The sequence below is a fragment of the Antechinus flavipes genome, chromosome 2 (genome assembly GCF_016432865.1).
Source record: "Antechinus flavipes isolate AdamAnt ecotype Samford, QLD, Australia chromosome 2, AdamAnt_v2, whole genome shotgun sequence".
Classification (NCBI taxonomy): Eukaryota; Metazoa; Chordata; class Mammalia; order Dasyuromorphia; family Dasyuridae; genus Antechinus; species Antechinus flavipes.
The window spans coordinates 263,977,436-264,003,797 of NC_067399.1; the positions used below are offsets into that span (position 1 = coordinate 263,977,436).

Below are 26,362 nucleotides of genomic sequence, written 5' to 3' on the forward strand. Positions count from 1 at the left end.
GTTGAATGTAATTTTCATTGCATCGTGGTCTGAAAAGGATGCATTTACTATTTCTGCCTTACTGCATTTGAGTTTGAGGTTTTTATGTCCTAATATATGGTCAATTTTTGTATAGGTTCCATGAACTGCTGAAAAGAAAGTGTATTCCTTTCTGTCTCCATTACATTTTCTCCAGAGATCTATCATATCTAACTTTTCTAGTATTCTATTTACCTCTTTGACTTCTTTCTTATTTATTTTGTGGTTTGATTTATCTAATTCTGAGAGTGCAAGGTTAAGATCTCCCACTATTATAGTTTTACTGTCTATTTCTTCTTGCAGCTCTCTTAGTTTCTCTTTTAAGAATTTAGATGCTACCCCACTTGGTGCATATATGTTTAATATAGATAGTGCTTCATTATCCATGCTACCCTTTAGCAAGATATAGTGTCCTTCCTTATCTCTTTTAATTAGATCAATTTTTGCTTTAGCTTGATCTGAGATCAGGATGGCTACCCCTGCTTTTTTGACTTCACCTGAAGCATAGTAGATTTTGCTCCAACCTTTTACCTTTAACCTGCATGTATCTCCCCGCTTCAGGTGTGTTTCCTGTAAACAACATATTGTAGGATTCTGGCTTTTAATCCATTCTGCTAACCGCTTCCTCTTTATGGGGGAGTTTACCCCGTTCACGTTTATGGTTAGAATGACCAATTCTGTATTACTTGCCATCTTGTTAACCCCGGTTTATGCTTTTCTCCCTTCTTTCCCCTTTCCCCCCCTTCCCAGTATTAAGCTTGTGAGCACCACTTGCTTCTCACAGCCCTCCCTTTTTAGTATCCCTCCCCCCGCCTTAGAGTTCCTCCCCCTATCTTACCCCTTTCCCTCCCAGTTCCCGTATTCCCTTCCTCTTAGCTTATTCCTTCCCTTTTCACTTTTCCCTTCTCACTTTTCAATGAGGTGGGAGAAGTTTCACCATAGATTGAATATGTCTTAAGATTTTTCACTTAAAGCCAATTCTGAAGGCAGTAAGATACCCACTATATTCATCCCCCTCCATTCTTTCTCTCAGATATAATAGGTTTCCTATGCCTCTTCATGAGATGTACTACCCCCACTTTACCCTTTTTCTGATACAATGTCCTTTCCACATCAATTTCTAGAACCAGGTATACATGTATTCTTTATACATCTATATAGTCAAAATATAGTTCCCAAGATTAATCTTTACCTTTTTAGATTTCTCTTGAGTTCTATATTTGTAGATCAAACTTTTTGTTAAGTTCTGGTTTTTTCATCAGAAATAGATGAAATTCGCTTACTTCGTTGAATGTCCATCTTCTTCCCTAGAAAAAGATGCTCATTCTCGCTGGGTAAGTTATTTTTGGTTGCATACCAAGTTCCTTAGCCTTTCGGAATATCATATTCCAGGCCCTTCGATCTTTTAATGTGGATGCTGCAAGATCCTGGGTGATCCTTATTGTGGCTCCTTGATACTTGAATTGGGTTTTTCTAGCCGCTTGCAATATTTTTTCCTTCATCTGAGGGTTCTGGCATTTGGCCACTCTATTTCTTGGTGTTTTGATTTTAGGATCCCTTTCAGTGGGTGATCGATGAATCCTTTCAATGTTTATTTTTTCCTCTGTTCCTATGACTTCTGGGCAGTTCTCTTTGATAATTTCCTGGAAAATAGTGTCCAGGCTCTTTTTTTCATCATGTTTTTCTGGAAGTCCAATGATTCTCAGATTGTCTCTCCTGGATCTGTTTTCCAGGTCTGTTGTCTTCCCCAGAAGGTATTTCACATTTTTCTCCATTGTTTGATTTTTTTGGATTTGCTTGATTGATTCTTCTTGTCTCCTCGAGTCATTCAATTCCACTTGTTCAAGTCTGATTTTCAGTGAAGTATTCTCTTCACTCACTTTTTAAAAATCTTTTTCTAATTGTCCAATTGAGTTCTTTTGTTCTGTGGAATTTTTTTCCATTTCGCCAATTTTGTTTTTTAGAGAGCTGTTTTCTGTTTCCAGTTCACCAATCCTATTTTTCAAGGATTTTACTTCTTTATCCACTCTCTCTTTAACTTTCTCCAGGCTCTTTTGCCAAGCCTCCCTCTCCTTTTCCCAAGCTTCCCTCTCCTTTTGCCAAGCCTCACTCTGCTTTCCCCATTTTTCTTCTAGCTCCTTGTGAGAGCCTTTTTAATCACTTCTATGAGGTTCATCTGTGCTGAGGAACAGATGATCTCCTCCTTTGGGGATTCACCTGGGGACTGCCTGTTTTTAGTCTCCTCAGGATTTAGAGTCTGCTCTCTATCTGTGTAGAAGCTGTCAAGGGTTAAAGTCCTCTTCAGCTTCTTGCTCATTCTGTCTATTAATCAGAGACAAACTACCAAAGAAAAACAGAAAAAACTGGAGTCTTTCTTTGGGGGAGGGGTTGGGTATGTTATCGAGCTTCCTCTACAGACTGCAGGGGGCAGCAGTGAGGCACTAGCAGGACTGTGTGCGCCTGCGCTCTGAGATCCCAAAGCGTGCTGAGTCACTGAGGGGGGGGAAGGGGGGGGCGGCCAGGTCCTGAGAGACTCCAGCTGTTTGGGGTTGTATTCTTCAGCCCCAGTGTATTTAGCTTCTCTGCTGGGCTGCTGACTTGCTGCCGGAGCAAAGTATCCAAACCTGTAGCGAAGCTCTCCCCGCAGAGACGGCTACGATCACTCCCCACCCCGTCTCCAGTCTGCTCCCGAGCTCTCACTGCCGCTGCCCGCCGCCTGTGCCTGATCTAAAACCGTCCCAGCCCTCCAGTAAAGACAGACCTTTCTTGGCGAATCTCAAGGATGGCTTCTCTTGGTAACTATATGTGGGTTTTTTTCAGTCAAGCATTGATTCAGAGGCTTGTAATGAAGTGGATAGTGAGAGAAAGCGCGGAGCTTATGCAGCTGTGAGCCTCCTCTCCGCCATCTTAACCCTCATATTTACTTTCTAACAAGCAGCTGGTGTTACAGGAATTGGAAACTAGAATTCTGGGTGCTACAGGAAAGGATCTTTCCTCTGATCCCACTATCAACTGACAGGAAAACCAGAATCCCAGAAAAGTCAAGTGATTTGTCCAAGAATAACATGGCAGTAAGATGGAGCAAAGACCAAGAAATCCTATTGGTATTCCATTAGGAAAGGTTACATTTCAGAGGTGAGTGAAAATAAACATGTGATGATTTTTCCCATTTAAATTGATATTCCCCTTCCCCAATAAATCTATTTAAGAACCTCTTGGGGGCCCATAGACTCTAGGAATCAGATCAAGCTTAGGTCTTCTAAAACTATTTACAAACAGAACACTATTTCATTCAGAATATAGACCCATCATATAGACAAGTTATACTGTATATCTCTCTTTCTTGTATTTGGCCTGAGAATTCCAGTGTTTTTACTACCTCACTGGCTCAACCACAGTCTTGCCTTTTTACCTTTTTACTTTTCTCCCTATAGGGAATATACACTGAAATTGTAACAGCCTTTCATGAACTTTGCTTTTGTCATGCAAGACATATGAAACTTCTTTACAATATCTCAGTCAGCAAAAAATACTAAATATAAAATACTAAATAGAAAAGGCTATGCCTCCAGCACTTATAGACCAATGACTAAAGATTCCTTGGTTAAAATGTTACATTTTCAAAGTTGTTTTTTGCAGATACATTTGTGCTAAGGACTCATCAATATGCTATGAGTTTCTCAGTTTCAGTAAGAATTTGATTAGTGGTCAAAGAAAGTTATCTATAAAATTTATGTTACTAAAATGTCTTGTCTTTTGGCAAGATATAATGTCTAACTCTGAGCTCCCCCAGTTGATTTCTTCAAGACATCCACCCACAGATCCTTATGTCCCAGTGCGAGGCAGTGTAACAAGGCAGAGACTAAGACAGTTTTGTTACCGTCATCATGTCATCACATTTCATATCTGGTTCATCTTCATCTTCACTCTTGTTGTAGAACTTTCGGAAGAAGTTGAAAGCCACCACAGTGTAGAGATAAACAACAACAGCCAGAAGTCCTACAGTCAGTACCAGCTAGACATGGGAGGAGAAAGGACAAAAAGGAACTAGAAACTTTTTTGTTTTCATGGTTTTTCTTACGTCTTCTTGGACTTATTCAAAGACAAATAATTGTTTCTGTCCTCTAAAAAGAGGGCAAGGAAGGACCAAAAAAAGGAAGAAGACATTAAAATACAGAGTATTGATTTGAGTACTTTGTGCTAAGGATAGTCAGAGAGTTTGGGAAGCAGAAAAAAAGAAGAAAGAACCCAAAATGTGGGGGAAAAGTAAAGAGGCAGGTGAAGAAAAAGAATCGGTGTGAAGGCACCTGCTGTCTACCAAACAAAATAAATAAATGAAAGAAATAAAATTAGAAACTTTTTTTCCTGAAAGAGTTAGGAATTTTCATGCACTGTCTAAAGTTCCATGGTCACCACTGAACCTTCATTCTGTGGAGAGTGAGAGGATTTCACTGATGATTAGAACTGGAAGGAATTGTAGAAATCATCAAGTTAACCAATCCCACCACTCCCATTTTACAGAAGAAATGTCTGAGGACCTAAAAGATGATATAAATTGCCCAAAGTCATAGAGGAGATAAGTAGCAAAACTGAGACTTGAAACTTGAAGTCTCATCTTCCTGAATTCAAATCTGGCTTTGTGATCCTGAACAAATCACTTAACCCTGTTTACCTCAGTTTTCTCATCTGTAAAATGATCTAGAGAAGGAAATGGCAAACTGGTTGGGCATGACTGAAACTAATGAACAACCATAACAAAACCTCCCAGGGCTATTGTGAAGAAGTAATGAGATAATATTTGCAAAGAACTTTGCAAATCTTCAAGTGCTATATTCTACTTAGGTGTTTATTATTATTATTCCACTGAATCATTCATGATGTTTCCTTCTATTGTCTATCTAAAACACCTTAAACAAATGCAAAGTCTGTTGAAATTAGTGTGGCCAAGCCTTCTCCTCTTCCCTTCCAGGGAAGCCCCCCCAAACAAATGAATTGGACACTTAGTTAATGTTATGGAGTTGATGGAAATAAACAGGTGAGGTGGGTAGTTGGAATGACACATTCTCCAAATTGGCCTTTTTTAAATTTCATAAATAAAAACCATTCTCAATAGCTATTGAGAAGCTTCATTAGCAGAAAGTGGATGTAGTCTGAAATCAGCTACCTCGAGAATTCAGTAAGAAGGAAGGAAAAAGAAAGAAAGGATCTAAGAGGTACAGTGGATAAAGTTTGGGAATCAGCAGGATCTGAGTTCAAATCTTGCCTCAGATACCAGTGTAATCCTGAGTAAATCACTTAATCTAGACTGCCTCCTCCTAAAAACATTTTGCACGAATTATTTCCTATTTTCTTTAAATAATTTATGAGTGATACAAATGTTTTGTTAGATTGCTTATTACATTATCCCATCATCTATTCCTCTCATTTGAGAGTATCATATCCTCTTCTTTGCACCCCACCCTTCTGCCCTTCACTTTTCTTTTTATTCTATATCATCATAAATGTAATCCCTTAGTATCTCCTACCTGTTTCCCATTGTGAGTTACAGAAGATAAAATTGTCCTCAGTGTCTTGAAACCCATTGCAATGTCCAGTAAATGAGCAGCAAAGAAGAAGTTGTTGTAGTGACCAAGGATAGACATAGTTGTGTACCAGGCCAGGTATAAGAAGGACTGTGAAAAATGTCCAATTGGAGAAAAGTTCAGCAATACTTCAAAGCGTATAATAATTTTTCCATGTCCTTTAATAACTTCCTGGATTAAGATGTTTGAATATTATCATATTTAAACTTTGGAGAGGTGATGGCAATTGTCTCATCATTAAGATAAAGAATTGCATGACTCCAGATGTGGAGCTTTGTGTGAACTACCAAAAAGAATGTGAAATAAGGTGAAATTTAGGGGATTACCATTGGTCCTGTTCTATATAAATGGAGGGGAAAGTTTCTGTGGATGGTTTTTGGGTCCACATTTTCTGATAAGAAATTCATCCAATATTTCCAAGTATCCTTTGTTTCAGTATTTGGATACCCAATTACCCCAAAGGCCTCCTTGGGCTTCTGACGCAGACTTTTTAAAAGGATGATTTATAAATATGTACCCATTGGAATAATGAATAGAATCTTATTTTTTAAGCAATTAAAACTTACATTGTCAGTAAAAACAACTCCCAGCTTCCAGATGTGGTACTTCATATCAATGGAACTCAGCCTAAAGAGGACCAAATAATTTCAAACTCATAAATGTCAAGAGTTAAGTGTTTAATAAAGAGGAAATTAACCTCTTTCTCCCATGTGTAATAACTAAAACATAGCTCAGAGCTTTATCAAGTTGTGTATTTTCCTCTGGAGATGTTGAATCGTTCAGTTAGAAATCTTGCACTTTGAATTGGACTTTTAAAAACTGTAACTCCTAAACAGAAAGAACCTGAGATTGTTAACTTTTTCAAAGCTTTTTATCATGGATTTACCCCATTCCCACCTTTATATACTTATATATAATTAGTTAATTATATATAATTAATCAAAGCCTAAATGGGACATCAATCCAGAAGGGGAGTGAAAAGGTACATAAAATAGATTAAATTACTTGTTAAACATTTTCCCCATTGGCTATCCTTTCAGGGAAAATAATTAATGGCCACATACTAAAGAAAACATGACTCAACTTTGTTGGATTGGGAGAAAAAATGATTCAGCTTTAAACAAACTTCTTTAGTTACAGATGGTCATCTAAGTACCATGACACAAGGGAGGCTTCCTCTGGTTCTGTCTGTTCAACTGGGCTAAAGTCAAGGGCATTTTTATCCAAACCCAGAAGTTCAGCAATACGCTCAGCTCCATAGAGGTCACCATACTTGTTGATCACCTGAAAAAGAAAGGAAGACAAAATAAGCTTGATAGTCAAACATTTAAATCTTCCCTCTCCACCCCCACCCCCCCCCCAACTATTTTGCACTTTAAATAAAGCAGTAGGACTGGATGGCTGTGTTTCAACATCTTTTGGGATTCTATAAAACAGGGATGAATTTTCCATGAAGTCAGTTAGGAAAGGACTGAAAATGAAAAGGAATGAAGAGGAAAAGCAGCATGATGGAACAATCAAGCTTCCACAACTAGTAGATTAAAAATTGCCGTGTATCAAGCTGGAATGTTCCCTTTTTTGAAGAGAAATGAGGTTGTTTTTCAAAATATGACAATGATTGTAAATTAAAATCTATCAGTATAAGCACCAAGTTCTTCAGAATTGGTTATCTAGAAATAAAGTCAACATGTTGCACATGGAGATCTACAAAGACAGTTTCTTTCATGGAGTAAGAAGGTCACATCAAGTTCTTACATTGTCTTAGATTTCCATTATGGCAAGAGAGTCTATCCATATTAATAGAGCATACCTTTCTCTTTATAAATTTGTCCCAGTAGTTGTTAGGAAAAGATCTGTAGCAGAGAAATAAAGAGAAAAGGGAAGTTTTCAACATTAGGGAAATCACATAGATTAATAAAGTCACCTTAATGACTTTCAGGGATCTTGATCTTGGATTTCAATTCTGGAACTTTCTGCCTTGGAGAACAGAGGATTGGTTTGTGAAGGCTGGTGATTTAACTGGTTTTTAGGGTTCCACCCCATTATAGTCATTTCTGCTTTGGTAAGTGAACTGGTTGCTGATTGTTTTCCTTCATTAACTCAATGGTTTAAGAATGAGTTTGTAACAACTTGGGTTAAGAATGTGCTAAAGGCCTGAAAGAACTCTCGAGGATTTCCTTGAGGTATTACAGTATGCTGGTATGTATAGCATAGATACTCCAGCGAGTATTCTAGACTTGAAAAAAAGCTAGGTTCAAATCTCAGTTCTGACAAACTGCATGATCTTGAGCAAAAAGACTTTATATCTCTATGGCTCAGTTTTTATAGATATTTATTAGAACGAACCTCAAAAAGGTGTTGAGAGGAGAGTGCTTTTTAAACCTTACTGTAAAATGTAAATGTGTGTTGTTATCTTTTTCCCCATAGTAATTAATACACGTATACTCTGTTGGCTTAATGGAATGGGAACTACATATTTACGTAGCACTTCTTTCAGATACTGATGCTATTTTGTCCCTTCCATGAGAGAGAAGATACTAAACTAATCCTCACTGAAGATGACTTTTTTCCCCTTTAAGCTCAAAGAGACACTATTTCTTTTCTTTTTTCTTTTGTTAATTATTTTCCATTTATATGTAAAATTTTAAAAATCATTAAAAAAATTTGAGTTTAAACATTTCTCCCTTCCTTCTGTCCATTCCCCTTCCTTCAGAAGAAAGGCTTACATGTCACATATATATTTTATATATGTGAAGTTATATTAGATATAACTTCATGTTATGTACATACATGTGAAGTCATGTAAAACATTTCTGTTTTATGGGAATTTGTCTCATTCACATTATTATCTGTGTATTTCCCTTCATTCTATTCTTCCTCCTGTTTATCCTCCCCTTTTTCACTCTTTCCCTCTTCACTAGGTTTTGCTTCTATTACCTCCCCTGTTGTGCCTTCCTTCTATCAGTCTCCAAAACCCCTTTCTCCTTTATTTAATTTCCTTCCCTCCTACTTCCCTGTCAGATAAGACATATTTCTATATTCAAATGATTGTGAATATTATTTCCTCTTTGAGCCAATACTGATGAGAGTAAGGTTCAAGTGATGTTCACTGCCCACTTTTCCATGTTCTCTTCCACTAATTTACTCCATTCTACCTCATCTTTCCTTCTGCATTTCTATACCTCTTTCTCATCCATTAATTTTTAAATGTCATTCCCTTAAAGGGACCTGTATATGCCAAAATGTTTGTAGCAGCCCTATTTGTAGTGGCTAGAAACTGGAAAATGAATGGATGCCCATCAATTGGAGAATGGCTGGGTAAATTGTGGTATATGAATGTTATGGAATATTATTGTTCTGTAAGAAATGACCAGCAGGATGAATACAGAGAGGACTGGCGAGACTTACATGAACTGATGCTAAGTGAAATGAGCAGAACCAGGAGATCATTATACACTTTGACAATGATATTGTATGAGGACGTATTTTGATGGAAGTGGATTTCTTTGACAAAGAGACCTAACTGAGTTTCAATGGATACACCCAAAGAAAGAACATTGGGAAACGAATGTGAACTATCTGCATTTTTGTTTTTCTTCCCGGGTTATTTATACCTTCTGAATCCAATTCTCCCTGTGCAACAAGAGAATTGTTCGGTTCTGCAAACACATTGTATCTAGGATATACTGCAACATATCCAACATATATAGGACTGCTTGCCATCTAGGGGAGGGGATGAAGGGAGGGAGGGGAAAAATCGGAACAGAAACAAATGCAGGGGATAGTGTTGTAAAAAAATTACCCTGGCATGGATTCTGTCAATATAAAGTAATTATTAAATAAAAATTAAAAAAAATAAATGTCATTCCCTTAAATTTACCTTATATCCATAGCTTCTTCCTATGTGTAATCTTTCTATACTATTAGTGACATCTTTTTTAAGAAATAGAAGTATCATTTTCCTATGTGTGGATATAAACAGTTTAACCCTACTGAATCCCTTATTCCTTCTTTTCCCTTTTTACTTGTTCCCCTCTGGTTTTGATATTGAAGGTCAACTTTTTTGGCTTAGTTATGGTATTGTTGTGAAAACTTAAAATTCTTCTATTTCATTGAATGACCATTTTCTCCCCTTAATATATTATGTTTAATTATATTGGGTAAGTGATCCTTGGTTGCAGTCCTAGCTCCTTTGCATTCTGAAATATCATGTTCCATTACCTCTGATCTTTTAATCTTACATCTTCTAAATCCTGTGTAATTCTGTGACTCCTTGATATTTGAATTATTTCTTTTCCTGCGTCATAAGTGGATTCTTTCGATGCCCATTTTGTCCTTTGATTCAGGTCATCGGGAGTTTTTCTTGATAATTTCTTCAATGATGTTGTCTAATTCCTCCTTTTGATTATGACTTTCAGGTAGTCTAATGATTCTGATATTATCTTTCCTGGATGTATTTTCCAGGTCAATTTTTCCCCATAAGGTAATTTATATTTTCTGTCATGTTTTCATTCTTTTGAATTTGTTTTATTGAGTCTTGATTTCTCATAGAGTCATTAGCTTCCACTTGTCCAGTTCTAACTTTTAAGGTGTTGTTTTCCTCAATTAATTTTCTTCTCCACTTGACCAGTTGTACTCTTTAAAGAGCTGTTTTCTTCAGTGGATTTTTGCATCTCCTTTTCCATTTGACCAATTCTACTTTTTAAGCAGTTTTCCAAGCTGTTGTTTTCCTTCCTTCCTTCCTTCCTTCCTTCCTTCCTTCCTTCCTTCCTTCCTTCCTTCCTTCCTTCCTTCCTTCCTCCTCCTCCTCTCCTCCTCCTCCTCTTCTTCTTCTTCTTCTTCTTCTTCTTCTTCTTCTTCTTCTTCTTCTTTTTTTTAATAATTCTCTTGCATTACTCTGATTTTCCTGTCAATTTTTCTTCTGTTTTCTCTTATATGATTTTTAGGTTCTTTTTTTGAGCTTTTCCATCAGTTCTTTTGGGGCTTGTGACTACTTCCTGATTATCTTTGGGATTTTCTCCATTGATATTTTGACATTATCATCCTCTTCTGATTTTGTGTCTTGGTCTTCTCTGTCACCTTAATAACTTCCTATGCTCAGATTCTTTTTGTTTTTGTTTTTCTCCTCCTTCCTTTCCCTCTCCCTCTGCCCTACTCCCTCCACTTTCCTTTTTTCTTTCTTTTAAATTTGAGCTCTGGTAGGGGCAGCTAGATGGTGCAATACATAGATCACCAGCCCTGAAGTCAGGAGGACCTGAATTCAAATCTAGCCTCTGTCAATTAACACTTTCTAGCTGTGTGACCCTAGGCAAGTCACTTAACCCCAATTGCCTCAGAAAAAAAGATCCCAAATTTGAGCTCTGCTCCTAGGGTGGAAGGAGTACCATCTTGGGTTTCTTGTGCCAGTCACTGTTGTCCTAAGGTCCATGGGGGAATCTTCATGTTTGTTGCTGGCTGAGGGTCTATGATGGGAAGTGGCTGAGGTTGCAGGAGGCTATGGGTCTGGCAGCTTATCTGGTGTGGGCTGCGGACCTGGTGGTGATGTCTGGCACATGCTGAATCCCTATGGGGTGTTTCTGGATTTCCCTGGAGCTACACTGAAGCATGTGATGCTTTGGTCCCTGGAGAAAGTCTGCTTGCCCTGGGCTGGGCCAAAGCACATGGAGGTCTGTCCACGGCTACACTGAAGCACCTGGTGATTCCCTGAGCTGGAGTCTGCCAGTCCCTGGCTTTGACAAGGCATTTGGGGGTCCTGGTATTGGTGTTTGGCCATTCCACCACATTGGGGCTCAGTCTCCTGCAGATTTGCTAAGGTGGGGTTTGCTTCTGGTTCTCTGGGGAGCTTCCTGTCTTGGACTGTGCCTTCCCAATCCTCTTACTAGAGTGAGATTGACCCCTTCTATGGAACCTCCAAGATTCCCTGGTTAAAAAATTTCTTGTTCTGCTGCTCTAAGACTTTAGTGTGCTATTTTATGACTGCCTAGAGATGAACACAAGAGAGTTACAGTGATTTACTTTTTACTCTGCCAACTTGGCTTCCAGAAGAGACCAAATGTCTGCAGCTTTATTAAATTGGAATTTCTCTATCACTTGTTGGTAGTATATAAGAATTCCGATGATTTACTTAGGTTTATTTTGTATTATGCAATTTTGCTGAAATTGTTAATTGTTTCAACTAGTTTTTAGTAAATTCTCTAGGATTCTTTAATCATACTGTCATATCTTTGGCAAAAAGTGATGGTTTTGTTTCCTTATTACATATATTTATTTCTTCAATTTCCTTTTTTTTTGTCTTATTGCTATAGTTAGTACTTCTTGCACAATATTGAGTAATAGTGGTGATGATGGACATTTTAAACTTCTGGTTTATTATCATTGCAGATAATGCTTTTGATTTTAGACAGACCTACTTAAAATTTTTTAAAAGGCTCCAATGAGTCAAATGATTTTTAGTATTTTAATAGGAATGGGTATTATATTTTTCAAAGGTTTTTTTTTACATTTATTGTTATAACTATAGGAATTTTGTTATTAATGATGATGTAGTCATTTATGCTCATAATTTTCCGAATGTTGAATCAGCCCTGCATTCCTTGTATAAATCCCATCTGGTAGTAGTATGTGAGCTTTGTAATATATTGCTATAATCTTCTTGTTAGTATTTAATTTAATTTTTTTTATTTTTTTAATTTTAAATTTATTTAAATTTAAATAAAATTAAAAATTTAAAATTTATTTAAAATCTTCATTAAAAAAATTAAGAATATATAGTTTCTCTGTTTTTGTTCTCATTGATTTAGGTATCAAAACAATGTTTTAAAAGGAATTTGATACAACTACATCTTTACCCATTTTTTCGAATAGATTATATAGTATTGGGATTAATTGTTCCTAAAATGTTTAGTAGAATTTACTTGTAAATCCATTTGGTCTTTAGATTTTTCTTAGGGAGCTCATCGATGGCTTGTTCAATTTCCCCCCCTAGATTAGGGTTATTTAAATAGTCTATTTCTCGTCTATAAATCTGGGAAGTTTATATTTTTGTATATATACTTCCATTTTACTTAGATTGTTAGTCTTACTGGCATATAATTGAGTAAAATAACTACTAATAATTGTTTTAATTCCATCTTCCTTTGTGCTACATTCAATCTTTTTATTTTTGATACTTGTAATTTTTTTTTTTTGTTAAAGCAAATTCATGATTGGTTGATCTACTTTTTTCATAAAATCAGCTCCAAATGTGTGTTTCTCATATACAATGTGTTGTTTTTTAATCCATTTTGCTATCTTCTTCTATTTAATAGTGAGTTCATCCCATTCACAGTTAGGATTAGTCTCTCCATTTTATTTTCTGCTGTTTATTCTTCTTTTTTATGCTGTTCTTTCTATAAAGTCTATTTTGCTTCTGACCACTGCATTTCTTTATCTGTCCTCTCTTTTACCACCCTCTCTATCCTTCTCCCTAGTTCTTTTTATTACCAAATGAGCATGTGTACATCCATCCATTCATACATACGTATTTTTATCCCTCTTTAAACCAATTTGAATGTGAGGTTCAAACACATTGAATCTCCCCCACTATTTTTCCTTTAAGTATAAAAACTCTCCCTTGCATGTCTCTTTTAATTGAGATAAATTTCTTCATTCTTCCTCTTCCTTTTCCCAGGGCATCCCTCTTTTTCATCTATTCATTTGTTTTACGTCAACTCAACATAATCAACTCACCCTTGCACACTCTTTCTATATAGAATTCTCCTGAGAACTAATTTCTAACGAAAAAGTTCTCAGGAAATACACATATCATGTTCCCGTAAAGAAAGGTAAACAGACACCTGTCAGATTGGCTAAAATGACAGGGAAAGATAATGTGGAATGTTGGAGGGGATGTGGGAAAACTGGGACATTGATACATTGTTGTTGGAATTGTGAATACATTCTGGAGAGCAATTTGAAACTATGCTCAAAAAGTTATCACACTGTGCATACCCTTTGATCCAGCAATGTTACTACTGGGCTTATATCCCAAAGAGATACTAAAGAAGGGAAAGGGATCTGTATGTGCCAAAATGTTTGTGGCAACCCTGTTTGTAGTGGCCAGAAACTGGAAACTGAGTGGATGCCCATCAATTGGAGAATGGCTGGGTAAATTGTGGTATATGAATATTATGGAATATTATTGTTTGGTAAGAAATGACCAGCAAGATGACTTCAGAGAGGCCTGGAGAGACTTACACGAACTGATGCTGAGTGAAATGAGCAGGACCAGGAGATCATTATATACTTCAACAACAATACTATATGATGATCAATTCTGATGTATGTGGCCATCTTCAACAATGAGATGAACCAAATCAGTTCCAATAGAGCAGTAATGAACTGAACCAGCTACACCCAGCGAAAGAACTCTGGGAGATGACTATGAACCATTACATAGAATTCCCAATCCCTCTATTTTTGTCCGCTTGCATTTTGGATTTCCTTCACAGGCTAATTGTACACTATTTCAAAGTCCGATTCTTTTTGTACAGCAAAATAACTGTGTGGACATGTATACATATATTTTATTTAACTTATACTTTAATATATTTAACACGTATTGGTCAACCTGCCATCTGGGGGCAGGGGTGGGGGGAAGGAGAGGAAAAGTTGCCACAAAAGGTTTTGCAATTGTCAATGCTGAAAAATTACCCATGCACATATCTTGTAAATTAAAAGCTATAATAAAAAAAAGAAAGGTAAAGAGCTGTCTTATTGAGTCCTTTACGATTTCCCTTTCCTGTTCACCTTTTTATGCTTCTCTTGTATTTGAAAGTCAAATTTTCTGTTCCATTATGATCTTTTCATTAGGAATACCTGAAAGGCTTTTATTTCATTAAATAGCCAGATTTTTTCTCCGCTTTGTTAGATAGGTTAGTTCTTGATTGTATTTCTAGCTCTTTTGCCTTCTGGAAAATTATATTCCAAGTCCTATGTTTCTTTACATTGAGAGATGCTAAATCTTGTGTTAACCCGACTGTGGTTTCATGCTGTTTAAATGACTTCTTTCTGGTTGCTTGAAGCATTTTTCCCTTGATCTTGAAGCTCTGGAATTTGGTTATAATATTCCTGGAAATTTTTATTTTGGGATTTCTTTCAGGAGGTGTTTGGTAGATACATTTTTTATTTTACTCTCTTGTTCTAAGATATTAGGGTGGTTTTCCTTGTTAATTCCTTGAAATATCACACATAAGCTCTTTGATCATCTTTCAGATAATCTGAAAATTCTTAAATCATCTCTTATGGATCTACTTACCACATCAGTTGTTTTTTTTCTATTGAAATATTTCATTCTTCACTTCTTCATTCTTTTGATTTTGTTTTATCATTTGTTGATGTCTCATGGAGTCATTAGCTTTCACTTGCCCAATTATCTTATTTTTAAGGAATAATTTTCTTCAGTGAGCTTTTGAACTTCTTTCTCCATTTGCCTAATTCTGTTTTTTAAAAAGTTTTCATCAGTGTTTTTATGTGTGTATGTATGCTTCTTTTGCCAAGCTATTAATGTTCTTTTCATAATTTTCTTCCTTTGCTTGACTTTCTTTACTGAATTTTTCTTCTACCATTCCTTTTGGCTTTAAAAAATCATTTTTAAGGTTTTCTAGAAATTCTTGTTGGTCTTGTGTCCAAATTTCCTTTTTTTTCCTTTGAGGTTTCTTTGTTGCTGTTTTGATTTCATTGTCTTCTTCTAAATTTGTATATTGATCTTCCCTGTAATCATGCAAAGTATAGTTAAATTAGTCCAAAGAAAATGCAAAATATGCAAAATTAGAGAAGCTACCCCAAATGTTCATATGGACTATTTGTGTCATTCCTCAGCAGATCATGTTGGGCTAATCAGCCAGTCAGACACACTGTAACTTGATTCTAATATAGTGATGTCATTTTGGTCCTCTTCCAAACCAAAGGAAAAGAACATACACATTCATAGTAGCTTTTTATAGCCAGTTCTTTTTGTTGTTGTTTGTTCATTTTCCTATCCTATTTCTTGATTTGGAACTTTCTGTTAATATTGTGTTCTGTTTCTGATGTGGAAGAGGGAAGGATCACTTCCTTAAGCTTCAGGCTTTTTTGCACTGCTGTGCTTTAAAAGTGGTGTAATTTCTGGAGAGGTGTGATCACTCCTTTCTCAGTCTGCATCCAGTCTCTTACCAATTTTTCTTTGAGACTGGGAGTGATATCATCCTTTAGGGTTTCCACTCTCTCGAGTGAAACTGCTTTTCTCTTTCCTTGAACTTTGACCCAGGAGTATAAGCAATGTAGTTGCCAAACAGTGGCTGGTCCTGCATTCGTTGAGAGAGGTCCCTTTAATTTCTGGCATGAGAGCTCCCAAAGTTGCTGTTTCCAACCCCTGCTCTCACTACTGATGTTTCATCCACATGGGCTCCAAGTCAGTCTCCTCTTCCATGACACAGATCTCTCTTTTCAAACTCCTATGTTATTTTGGCCTGGAATAATAATTTCCACTCTGAACTTTTGTTTGTTCTGTCCTTCCAGAATATGATTTAAGGTGTTATTTTAAAGTTTTTTTGGAAGGGATTGTTGGGAAAGATCAGCTTTCTCTACTTTGTCCTCTTGACTTTGCCTCCAGAAGTCCTCAGAATCATTTCTTCTAGGAGATAACTGGATCTCTTAAATATACTCCTCAATTTTTATATGATTCAATGAAAAACTGGCACTTACTTATCTATTTGGCAAATGACAGTTTAAAATATTTGTATTTACTCTGGAACTTTCCTTTTGTAGTCCAGGCTTTCTGAGAGGATTCCTTGGGAGGGCAGATTACAATTCAAAAGTGTTCAGGCAGTCAGTCACCCTTTCTTCCATGTACTTGGTATAAATGACACTGATTTTTTTCTTTGGAAATGCATTCCAAGTCTTTGGAACTTTCCCCAAAGGGTGTTGATCCCAGACTAAATTCAGGATTTTCAAGTTGACCATTTATTTACCGTGGCACATCTGAAAATCTCAACTCCCTTTGCTTCTAGTAATTACATATTAATTATATTAATTGAAGACATTAATGCAGAATTAGGCTGTTAAAGAGTAATTATCTGCCAACAAAAGTAATTCCTAAACCAAAAGAAAAATTAGTAGGTTCAATTATTTTTCCCCTTTTTTTCTATTTTATATCTGACTTTGAAGATTGGCATCTTTGCTAATGGAGTAAGTGATAATGAGAATGATGTATGTCTATCTAACTTCTGTTCTTGAAGATTAGGCTAGGATTCACTTTATAATGATTGCTAATATTTATATTGTGCTTTAAGGTTATTTTAAGATATTTCTTAAATTTTCACTGCAACGCTGCATGGTAATAGCTAATAACATGACTGGGAGGATGGTAGTAACTCTCAATAGGAAAAAAAACCCTCAAAGATTTTTTGAGAAAAGAGCTTGTTTTAGTTTTGTTATTAGTAATCCCATTTTGCACATGAGGAAAAGTCTGGAAGATTCAATGACTAGCCACAGAGTTATTAAAGGATTTTAAATCAGGTGTCTTTTATATTAAATCCAGAACACCATACACTATATTTCTATGCTACTTCAACAATAGCAATGTATTAGAAACTCTTGATTTCTCAGCTGAAAAAGTATACTGTAGCCATTAAATTAAAAAGGATTTTCAAAACTGTAAGAAAACTCACTGGTAACTTAGCTCATTATATATATATATATATAACTCAGAAAACTTAATATCCTCTCACCACAAGGAGAGAGGATTACACATACTTTGGGGCTCATTGGATTCTCACTTATTCTCCAAAGGATCTAGGAGCAGTCAACAAATTTTTATTAAATACGTATATTGTGTGAGGTACAATAATGGAAGTGAGGCGTGTCTATACCTTCCAGGTTTTGCCAATCCAGCTGAAGGTATAAGACTTAGACACAGTTGCAGGTCGAGAACACACTGATAAGTTTAGTCTTTCTTCCTGAGTCTCTGACTTGGGTGGAAGGCCATCTAATTCATGCCCTAAGTGCTAGGGAAAAGCTGCTACTGGACTTGATCCCACCGAATTATATTTGCTCAGCCACTTTTTGATAATATTCCTTCCAATTATTCATACAGATTACCTTGGGTTCCAGCTGCTTTATTAAAGAAGTTGAAGTGGGAGTTTGAATCAAAAGTCAAAAGGAGATTTCTTACCATTAGTTCTTAGATATTATGCTACATCCACTAAAGCTAGAGCTTAGATGCTAATGATTTTATCAGGGATAAAGTTTTTTTTTAGCTATCTGTGAGTGTTTGTGTGGGTAAAGAGAAGAGCAGTCTTAATCATTCCTTTCCCTGTTTTCTTAACTCTACAGTCTGATTTCCAACCTCATCTTTCAACTGAAAAAGCCTTTTCCAAAGTTACCAATGACATCACTTGATTTGCATATCTCCCATTTTCCTCAACCTCTCTTGTAGCCTTTGACATTTTTAATCACTTTCTTATTGATACTTTCTTCTCTCTAGATTTTGTTGACACTGCTTTTCGCTTGTTCCCTTTGATGTTGACCTATTTGATCATTCCTCTTCAGTCTCCTTTGCTGGATTTTCATCCAAGTTTCACCCATAACTATGGGTACTGCCCAAGGAAAGAGGAATGAGGGAAGTCTGAATGAAATTGATGGTACTGCATTTCATAAATTATGTGAAGTAGAAGGCTTTCCCTAACCATTGATAGATGCTAATACCAAATGTCTGAAAAATGTCCTTTTCCTAATACATAGTTATTTTGGTGAACTCAACAAACTATAACAAATCAGCATCAGAATAATAGCTATAATTTATTTAGATATATAGTTTCTGCTAACTAGAGAGAGGTTGATGTGGTGGACATAATACTAGACTTGAAATCCAGAGAGATTTGACTTTAGATTTTCCTTGTTTTATTCTTAGTGCTTCCGTAAAAGTTATTTATTGTACAAACACGAATTACAAAATAGGCAGTCTTATTCTAACACAGAAAATAAATGTTAAACAATGAAGACTCATAGAACAATTAAATCAGTTGAAAGACTATTAGCTTAGAACATTTGCAAAAATTTTTTTTAGAGTTTGCTTTCAGACTCATCTCCAGGTCAAACTTGAAATCTTATAGGCTTCTTAAACTTAATGTCTCAAAATGAATACAAGATCTTTTTTCCATCTTAAAGTTTAGGTCTGCTCATATCAACTTCCTATTCAATAAACTCCTATGATTACTTCTTCTTCTAGGATCAATTTTAAAATTCTTTCCCTCCTCATTTCCACTTTTTGACTACATTCAAGTCTCATCTGAAGTTCAACTTCTGCAAGAAGCCTTTCCTAGTATTTCTTAATCTTAGTGTCTTCCCAGAGACAACCAAATTTATTCTGCATATATTTTTTCTGTACATACTTTTCATGTTGTTTTTCCCATTGGATTATGACCTTCTTACGAGCAGAGACTTTTTTGGTATTTCTTAGTACCTTTAACACAGTTTCTGATACATAGTAGGTACTTCAGAAATGATTGTTGAGTTATCTCAGAATCAGCTTAGGCTACTTTGAGGAAGAGAAACTTTACAAAATTTGTTTATGTTCCAAAACCTGAGAAAGAGTAGAGCTAAAGACCTTTTTGGGAGACTTTCTCCCTTTTACAGAAGATACTCACGGTGTATTGATGACTAGGCGATCCCACTGTCCCTTGATGTCATCTTCTGAAGGCTGCTCAGTGATATACAAACCATCAAATTCCAATTTCCTGGCTATTTCTTTTTCCCTTTTGAATACCACCAGAGGGACCTTAGAAATAAAAGATGATGAGACTCATGGAAAGAATTTCTGATCAAAGCTACTTCTCCATTCATTTATTTCCACAGTAATCCTTCAAACATTTGGAGCAGAAACTCTTCTTTTGGAATATCAATATGTATGGAAATTTATGATCAGCTCATATTGCAGAAATTAGTTGTTAGAAACAGGCCATCCATGTGGGATTAAAGTCCCTTAAATATTCTTTTTCATTGCTCCTGCCATACTGTTCACAAGATCCTTATCTGATTCTGGTCTATTTTACATTAGTTCCAATAGTCTCAGTCAATCAGCAAGCATTTATTAAGTATCTATTAGAGATACAAAAATAAAGGTGAAATGTAAATCTTAGGCCAGATTGGATCCTTTAGCCTTGTTGCCTGAACTACTGCAAGAATCTACCAAATGACTTTCTGTCCTGAATTCTTACTCCTCCTCTATACAATTGCCAAATTGACTTCTCTAAAAATCCAGGTCTGATTGTGTACTTTCTTATTCAATAAATTCCAGTAGCTTTTTATTATTTCTAGGAGTAACTATACATTTATTAATTTAACTTTTAAGGACTTTCAAGACTCAAGTTACTTTTCCAGCCTTATTATACATTACACTTTTTTCCCCAAACACAGCTATTTAGTCATAGTAAGCCTGTTTTGTGTTCTTTATATCTATCATTACATTTTTTTCCTATCTTCAATATCTAGTATTCATTCTCTCTTCACCCTTGTCTCTTAGAATCCCTAGTTTCCTTCAAGACTCAGTCAAATGCCACCTTCTACATGAAATTTTTCTTGATTCGCCTCACCACCTCAGTTTGTTCTCTCCATATTTCCAATAAATTGTGTTTTGTAAACCTGTTTGTTTAAGCTCAGGGACAGTTTCACTTTTGTCTTAGAACCCTGTGCTTAGCACTATTCCTGGCACATACTAGTCACTTAATAAATGCCTGAAGATTAATTACTTGAAACTCGTCAGATGTTTTAAGGGTAGAAGGAAAGTAATAGACTGTATCTATAGTGTGAAAATTTCTGTTTGCCCCTTTATAGGGCAAAGAGTTTACATCTTCCATACAAAAAGAAGAGGCTCAGAGAAAAAAGTGGGAAGGTACTCACCTTTAAGCAGTAATAGCCCACAACACACACAAAGGAGATGATGGTGTGGATGATGGCCAGAGCCCTCAGCGTTGGTGCCATGTACCCAGTGCTCTCCTGCAGGACAAAGAACACCATCCCTTCTTCTTCCTCCTCCTCTTCATTGAAGGGAGTCCACAGGTTGGAATCCTCTGCATCATCCTCAAAGGGCTCCTCAGTTACCTAACCCAAGAAACCCCCACCACAAAGACAAGGACACACACACACACACACACACACACACACACACACACACTTTTGAAAGGTTCAAGGAGTCTGTGGCAATTAGTCTTCCTAATTAATTCCTTCTTTTCTTTGCATTGCAAACTAATGTGAGGACATAGTCGTAATAATGAATTAAAGTTGATTTTGTATTAAGAGGTAAAAAGAGGTTAAAATCTGATCACATTGTATTAAAATAAACATAAATGTATCAGACTATATGAATTGTATATTTTCTTTTTGATTGTCAGTCTATAAAAACTATGCTTGTAACCAAAAAACACAGATTGAAAATTGTGAATGCCTTTTGCTGGGACCAGCCTGAATATCAGGACCAATAATGCATTCTATTCATACCATGACCTAACAGAGTCTGGGTTGACATACAAGGCCAATTCACAGAATTAAGCCAAGACCAGATGTATCAGATACAGTAGCTCCAAGAAATCAAAGAAGAAATAATTTTCATTTGGAGAGGCGATGGAGGCCCCATTTGACTAGCTGTATGAAGATGTAGGACAATGAGCCTCAAACTATAGGAGCCCTTGTCTAAACAAGTATTTCCTGTATTCCTCATCTCCATGTCACTGGCATGTTCACTGATTCTTATTCTATCTGAGGATGAGAATGTAAGCAAAGGAGCAATGTGGCATAAGGAATACTCTGCTTCCCCAATTCCTATATTATTTGGCATAGTTCTAGAAAAGCTAGCTTTAGCAAAAAAGAATGAGGGAGAAGTAAAATGCATAAATATTGGCAAAAAAAGAGAAAAATTAGCTTTCTTTGCAGATGATAAAATAGTTTACTTAAAAAACCCTAAAGAATCATTCATCACTAATTAATTAATAGTTTCCATAATGTAGCAAGTTACAAAATAAAAATGTAAAAATAATCAGCACTTACTTTTAAAAAAGCACCAAGAAAAAAAGCCAAGAAAAAATAATGGAAAGAAAAATTCTATTCAAAATAACTACAAATGTTTTGTATAAATACTGTTATTAAACACTCAGAAATAAAGACAATGGGAGAGATTTATCAGTCATGATTAGTGTGGGCTATATTAATAAATAAAAATACAATCTAAATTAATTTATATTTTAAGACCACAACAGTCAGAATACCAAAAGATTTCCTTATAGAACCAAACAAATTAATAACAAAATGTTTTTGCAGGAACAAAAAAATCTAGAATATCAAGGGAACTTTTTGAAAAAGCAGAAATGAAAAGAGAAGAATTAATTACTAAAGCTATTTGGTAATCATAAAATAAAAAAGTAGATAAGTGGTATAGATGAGATAACCTAAGCAGGAATTAGTCAAAATTGAGTGCACAGTTCAATAATTCTAAGAATAAATATAATAGACAATTATCTGATAAGAACCATGAAAACTGCAAAGTTTGGGGGGAAATTGAGTTTAGACCACCATCTAACATGATAAATTACAATAGTATTTAGAGAGATATGGGACTTATATGAAAGATATTTTTGTAAAATTAACTTTCATAAACCTTTAGAGTGAACAGTCTTAACCAAAAAAGAAGAGAAATAAAGGAGAGACGTGATCCTAAAAGATAAAACAAGCAATTTTGATGGCATAAAATGAAAAAGCTTGGGCAGATTTATGCAGATAGTATAAGAAGAGAAATATTTAAGTAGGAAAAAACCTTTGCATTACACATCTCTGATAAAAGTCAGATGTAAGTGGTTGACAAAATATATAACATAAAGAACTACTCTAATTTAGATAAATAATTAAAGAATATTGGATTTAAAAAGTGATGCAAATTAAAACAACTTTTATCTTGTTTCTTAAGCTTTTATCTTGTATTCCTAAAAGTGGCAAAGAAAGATGATTAAAAAAACAGAAAAAAATCAGTTATTTATTGGTGTTATTGGATGATGAACACATGATTCACCATTGTTGAGCTAAGAATTGGCTTAATCATTATGGGAAATAATTTGGAATTATATGAGAAAATTCATTAAACTATTTACATTCTTTGACCAAATTAACTTATCACTGGACATATAATCCAAAGAGATTTTAAAAAACCAAGCAAACACATTCCATGTATGCTACAACATTCATAGCAGCACTTTTTATGGTAGAAAAAAGACTATTATAAACAAAATGGGAACTACTGATTAGGGATTAGATGAATAAATTGTGATGCATGAATATATGAAATAGTGTTGTGCCATTAGAAATAAAGAATTCAGAGAAATGTGGGAAGACTAATGCAGAGTAAAATAAGTAAAAACAGAAGAATAATACACATAATGACTCATTTATATCAATGAAAAAAAAACACAGAAAAGAAAATGGACTTTCACTATAATGACCAATATTGGTTATGAAGAACAGATGAAGAGGCACTTTCTTTCTGTTGGAAAAGAGGTGGGAGACTACAGTGACAGAATGTTGCCTATATTGTCCAATACATTTGCTGTGTCCATTGGTTTTACTTAACTTATTTCAGAGGTTTCCAGTAAAGATGTGTATCAGGAAATGAATATGTGGTATATAACAAAAGGCATCAATAAAGTTGAAACAAAGGGAAGGAGAAGGGAGTGAATTGTCTATGTATATTTCTCAAGTGACCTACCATTGAGAATTATTAAAACACAATTAGAACAGCAATTGAAAAACCTAGAAATTCACAGAAGATATAAGGAAGAAGCCAGCAATAAAACTCAAATTGTCTGTACACAAATGCCTAAAATATGATTAATAAGAAAAATAAACCAGAGATTCCAAGAGCAGGTAAGAGAGGATGAATGCAAAAGCATTATATCATCCTATAAAAACAATATAAAAGAATGATAAAACTCAGAATGACTTGAAGCTGGGGAAAAAGAACACATAAAGCTAATAAAAAAGGGCTTTATTTTTGTTATTTGTGGGAAAAGAAGGTGGGAAAAGTAAAAAAAAAAAAAAGATATAACTACTAAGTTTGGTGGATGAGATAAAGATATTTTGTCTTTGTTTTCTAAACCAAAGAGAAGATAGTTGGATTGGAAAACAAAATAACTATGGGTAATAAAGAATTAATACCTAAGTTAATTAAGAAGATGCTAAGAATATTTGGATAGCCAGGTGGCACAAAGGAGAAATTGCTGAGTCTGGAGTCTGGAAGATTGCTTTATAAGTTCAAACTTGGCCTCAGATTCCAATTAGCTGTTTGATCCTGGGCACTTAATCCTATTTGCCTTAGTTTCTTTATCTGTAAAATGAGCTGGACAAGAAAATGGCAAACCACTCCGGGATCTTTGCTAAGAAAAACCAAAATCTAAGAGTTGGACGTGACTGAAAACACTGAACAATATAGCACTTAACTATTTTAGATGAAAAGTCACTTTGTTCAAATAAATTACATCTTTCATTATAGAAGTTGTGGCAGATATGACTACTGAGTTACAGTAAGTGTTATCCAAATTAAATCATGAAAGAATAGTAGTGCAACGATAGGATTGGAAAAAATCAAATATCTCCATTTAAAAAAACAAAACAAAACAAGAGAATGGGATCTGAAATCTATATGCCAATGAACTAGACTTGAATTTTGGGTAATATTCTAGACAAGATAGTGAACATAAAAGAAAAAAAGTGATGATCATTAAAACCCAGTATGACTTCAATAAGAACAGAACATACAAGACTAATATTATTTCTTTTGTTGGCAAAATTATTAAACTCGTATATAAGGAGAATGTGTTATTTTTTTGTTTCTTGTTTCTTTTGTTTTTGAGACTAATTGCTTTATCTTTCCTTGGCTGGAAGTACAGCAGTCTCTCGAGAGCTCAATCTCATTACTGATTTACTGATTGTCACAAGATGTTTCGCCTGGGCCAGTTCAACCATCCTGAGGCAGCCTCATGGCTCCTGATCCTAGAGCTCAGCATCTGGGTGTGAGACTTAATGTAGACTTGATTGACTACATTCAATTGCTTTTACCTGCTGTAGATTACAATTTGTGAACTCAAGTAATCTCCACCCTCAGCCTTCCCAGTGGTAGGGATTATAGGCATCTACTACCATTCCTGGACTAAGGGAATGTTTAGAAACAGTTTATTTAGTTTTTTGCAAACGATCTGATAAAAGTCTTTCATTTTATTCTTGTAAAAAAAAAAAAAAGACAGAAATGTGGGCTAGATCATAGTACAGCAAGATTAATGTACAATTTATTGAACTGCCAGACCCATAGAGTAATCAATAGATTAATTAAAGAGGTCTTCAGGGAAGTTCCAAAGAATTTGCATTTGACTCTAAAATGGGTTGACATCAGCCCTTCATGCTTTAGATAAAGTCATCTATGATGTGTATCAAGTTTTCATTGGGAAGAAAGCAAACACTGAGTTAGGATTCAAAAATATCTGGACAGGCTAAAACAATGGGTTATATCAAATAAAATGAAAATAATAGCCAAGGCAAAGTTTAAAGCTTGGTTCAAAAAATCAACATGAGGGAACTCTGGATAGAAAAAAATTCTTCTGAAAAAAATATCTGGGGTTCTAGCAGATATAACTTCACTCAAAGTAAATAGGATGATATAATATCCAAACAAATAATGCTACAGGTTGAATAAAGGTTCCAGGAATGAGGCAGTGAGAGTTGTATTCAGTTCTAGGTTCCAGTAAGCATACATTGATAAGCTAGAGGGTCTTTAAAAGAAGAGCACCCAAGGTTGTAAAAATCTTCAAATTCATGTTATTTGAAATTCAACTAATGGAGCTAAGGATGTTTAGTTTGGAGAAAAGAACATTTGGGGATATGTATCTATCTTGTGCATGTGAAGGGCTATCATATGGAAGAAGGATTAGACTTATTTTTCTTGGCTACAGAAGGTTGAACTCAGAGCAATGGACAGAAGCTGAAAAGAAACACATTCAGACTTCATGTGACAAAACAAATTTCCAATAATTAGGTAATTAAGAGGTAATGGATTCTGAAGATCTTATTCAAGGGTCTGGGCAAAATTAGATGTTATGGAATGTTATGGAAGGTATTCATTTTATAGTGATTCATTGAATATGATGGCCACTAAGGCCTTCCACTTTCAAAGTCTAAGATTCTTTAAAATCAATGATCAGGCCCTTTGGCAAATGGCAGTTTTTATTTTTTATTTATTTATTTATTTTTGGTGGAAGCTATTTAAGAAGTATAGTGCCTGGAGGAAGACCCCTGGTATGACTTCACATATCCCATGGACATATAGTAAATAAATAACCCCTGAATGAACAAAGGAAGCTTTACCTTGTAGAAGAGTAGGATGAAATTAATGGCAAAGGCCACAAACAAAGCAAGGAATCTCAGGTTGTAGAAATTCCTGGCCAGGTAATGCTGGATAGAAAAGAAAAAATATGAGAACAGGGGGTGGGAGGAGACATTTTATTCTATATATCCTTTTTCTTTCCCCAAGTCATTTAAAACTCACTAGGTTAAAATCTTGTCTAATAACACCTGCATTGGCAATCACTTTTCTGGGATTATCCTGGGCTTTCTATTTCAAATATGTCTTACTTTGGAGCAGCCAGAAAGTGATTTTAAACACAGTGTTTGAAGAAACCCTGCTCTGGACTTGTTCTTTTATAGGTAAGCTAAGT

The 26,362-nt window shown here is 35.3% G+C and overlaps 1 protein-coding gene across 1 annotated transcript in view; it reads right to left on the minus strand.

The window, feature by feature from the left end:
* The window catches only part of RYR3 (ryanodine receptor 3), a 438,620-nt gene that overhangs the window by 19,130 nt on the left and 393,128 nt on the right, over positions 1-26,362 (minus strand). Inside the window, exons 79-86 of the mRNA XM_051973649.1 lie at positions 26,013-26,099; positions 20,517-20,717; positions 19,265-19,395; positions 7,411-7,453; positions 6,757-6,884; positions 6,167-6,227; positions 5,544-5,690; positions 3,899-4,033 (exon numbers count right to left, since the gene is read on the minus strand). Of these exons, the coding sequence (XP_051829609.1) occupies positions 3,899-4,033; positions 5,544-5,690; positions 6,167-6,227; positions 6,757-6,884; positions 7,411-7,453; positions 19,265-19,395; positions 20,517-20,717; positions 26,013-26,099 (933 nt within the window). The remainder of the gene's footprint in view (positions 1-3,898; positions 4,034-5,543; positions 5,691-6,166; positions 6,228-6,756; positions 6,885-7,410; positions 7,454-19,264; positions 19,396-20,516; positions 20,718-26,012; positions 26,100-26,362) is intronic.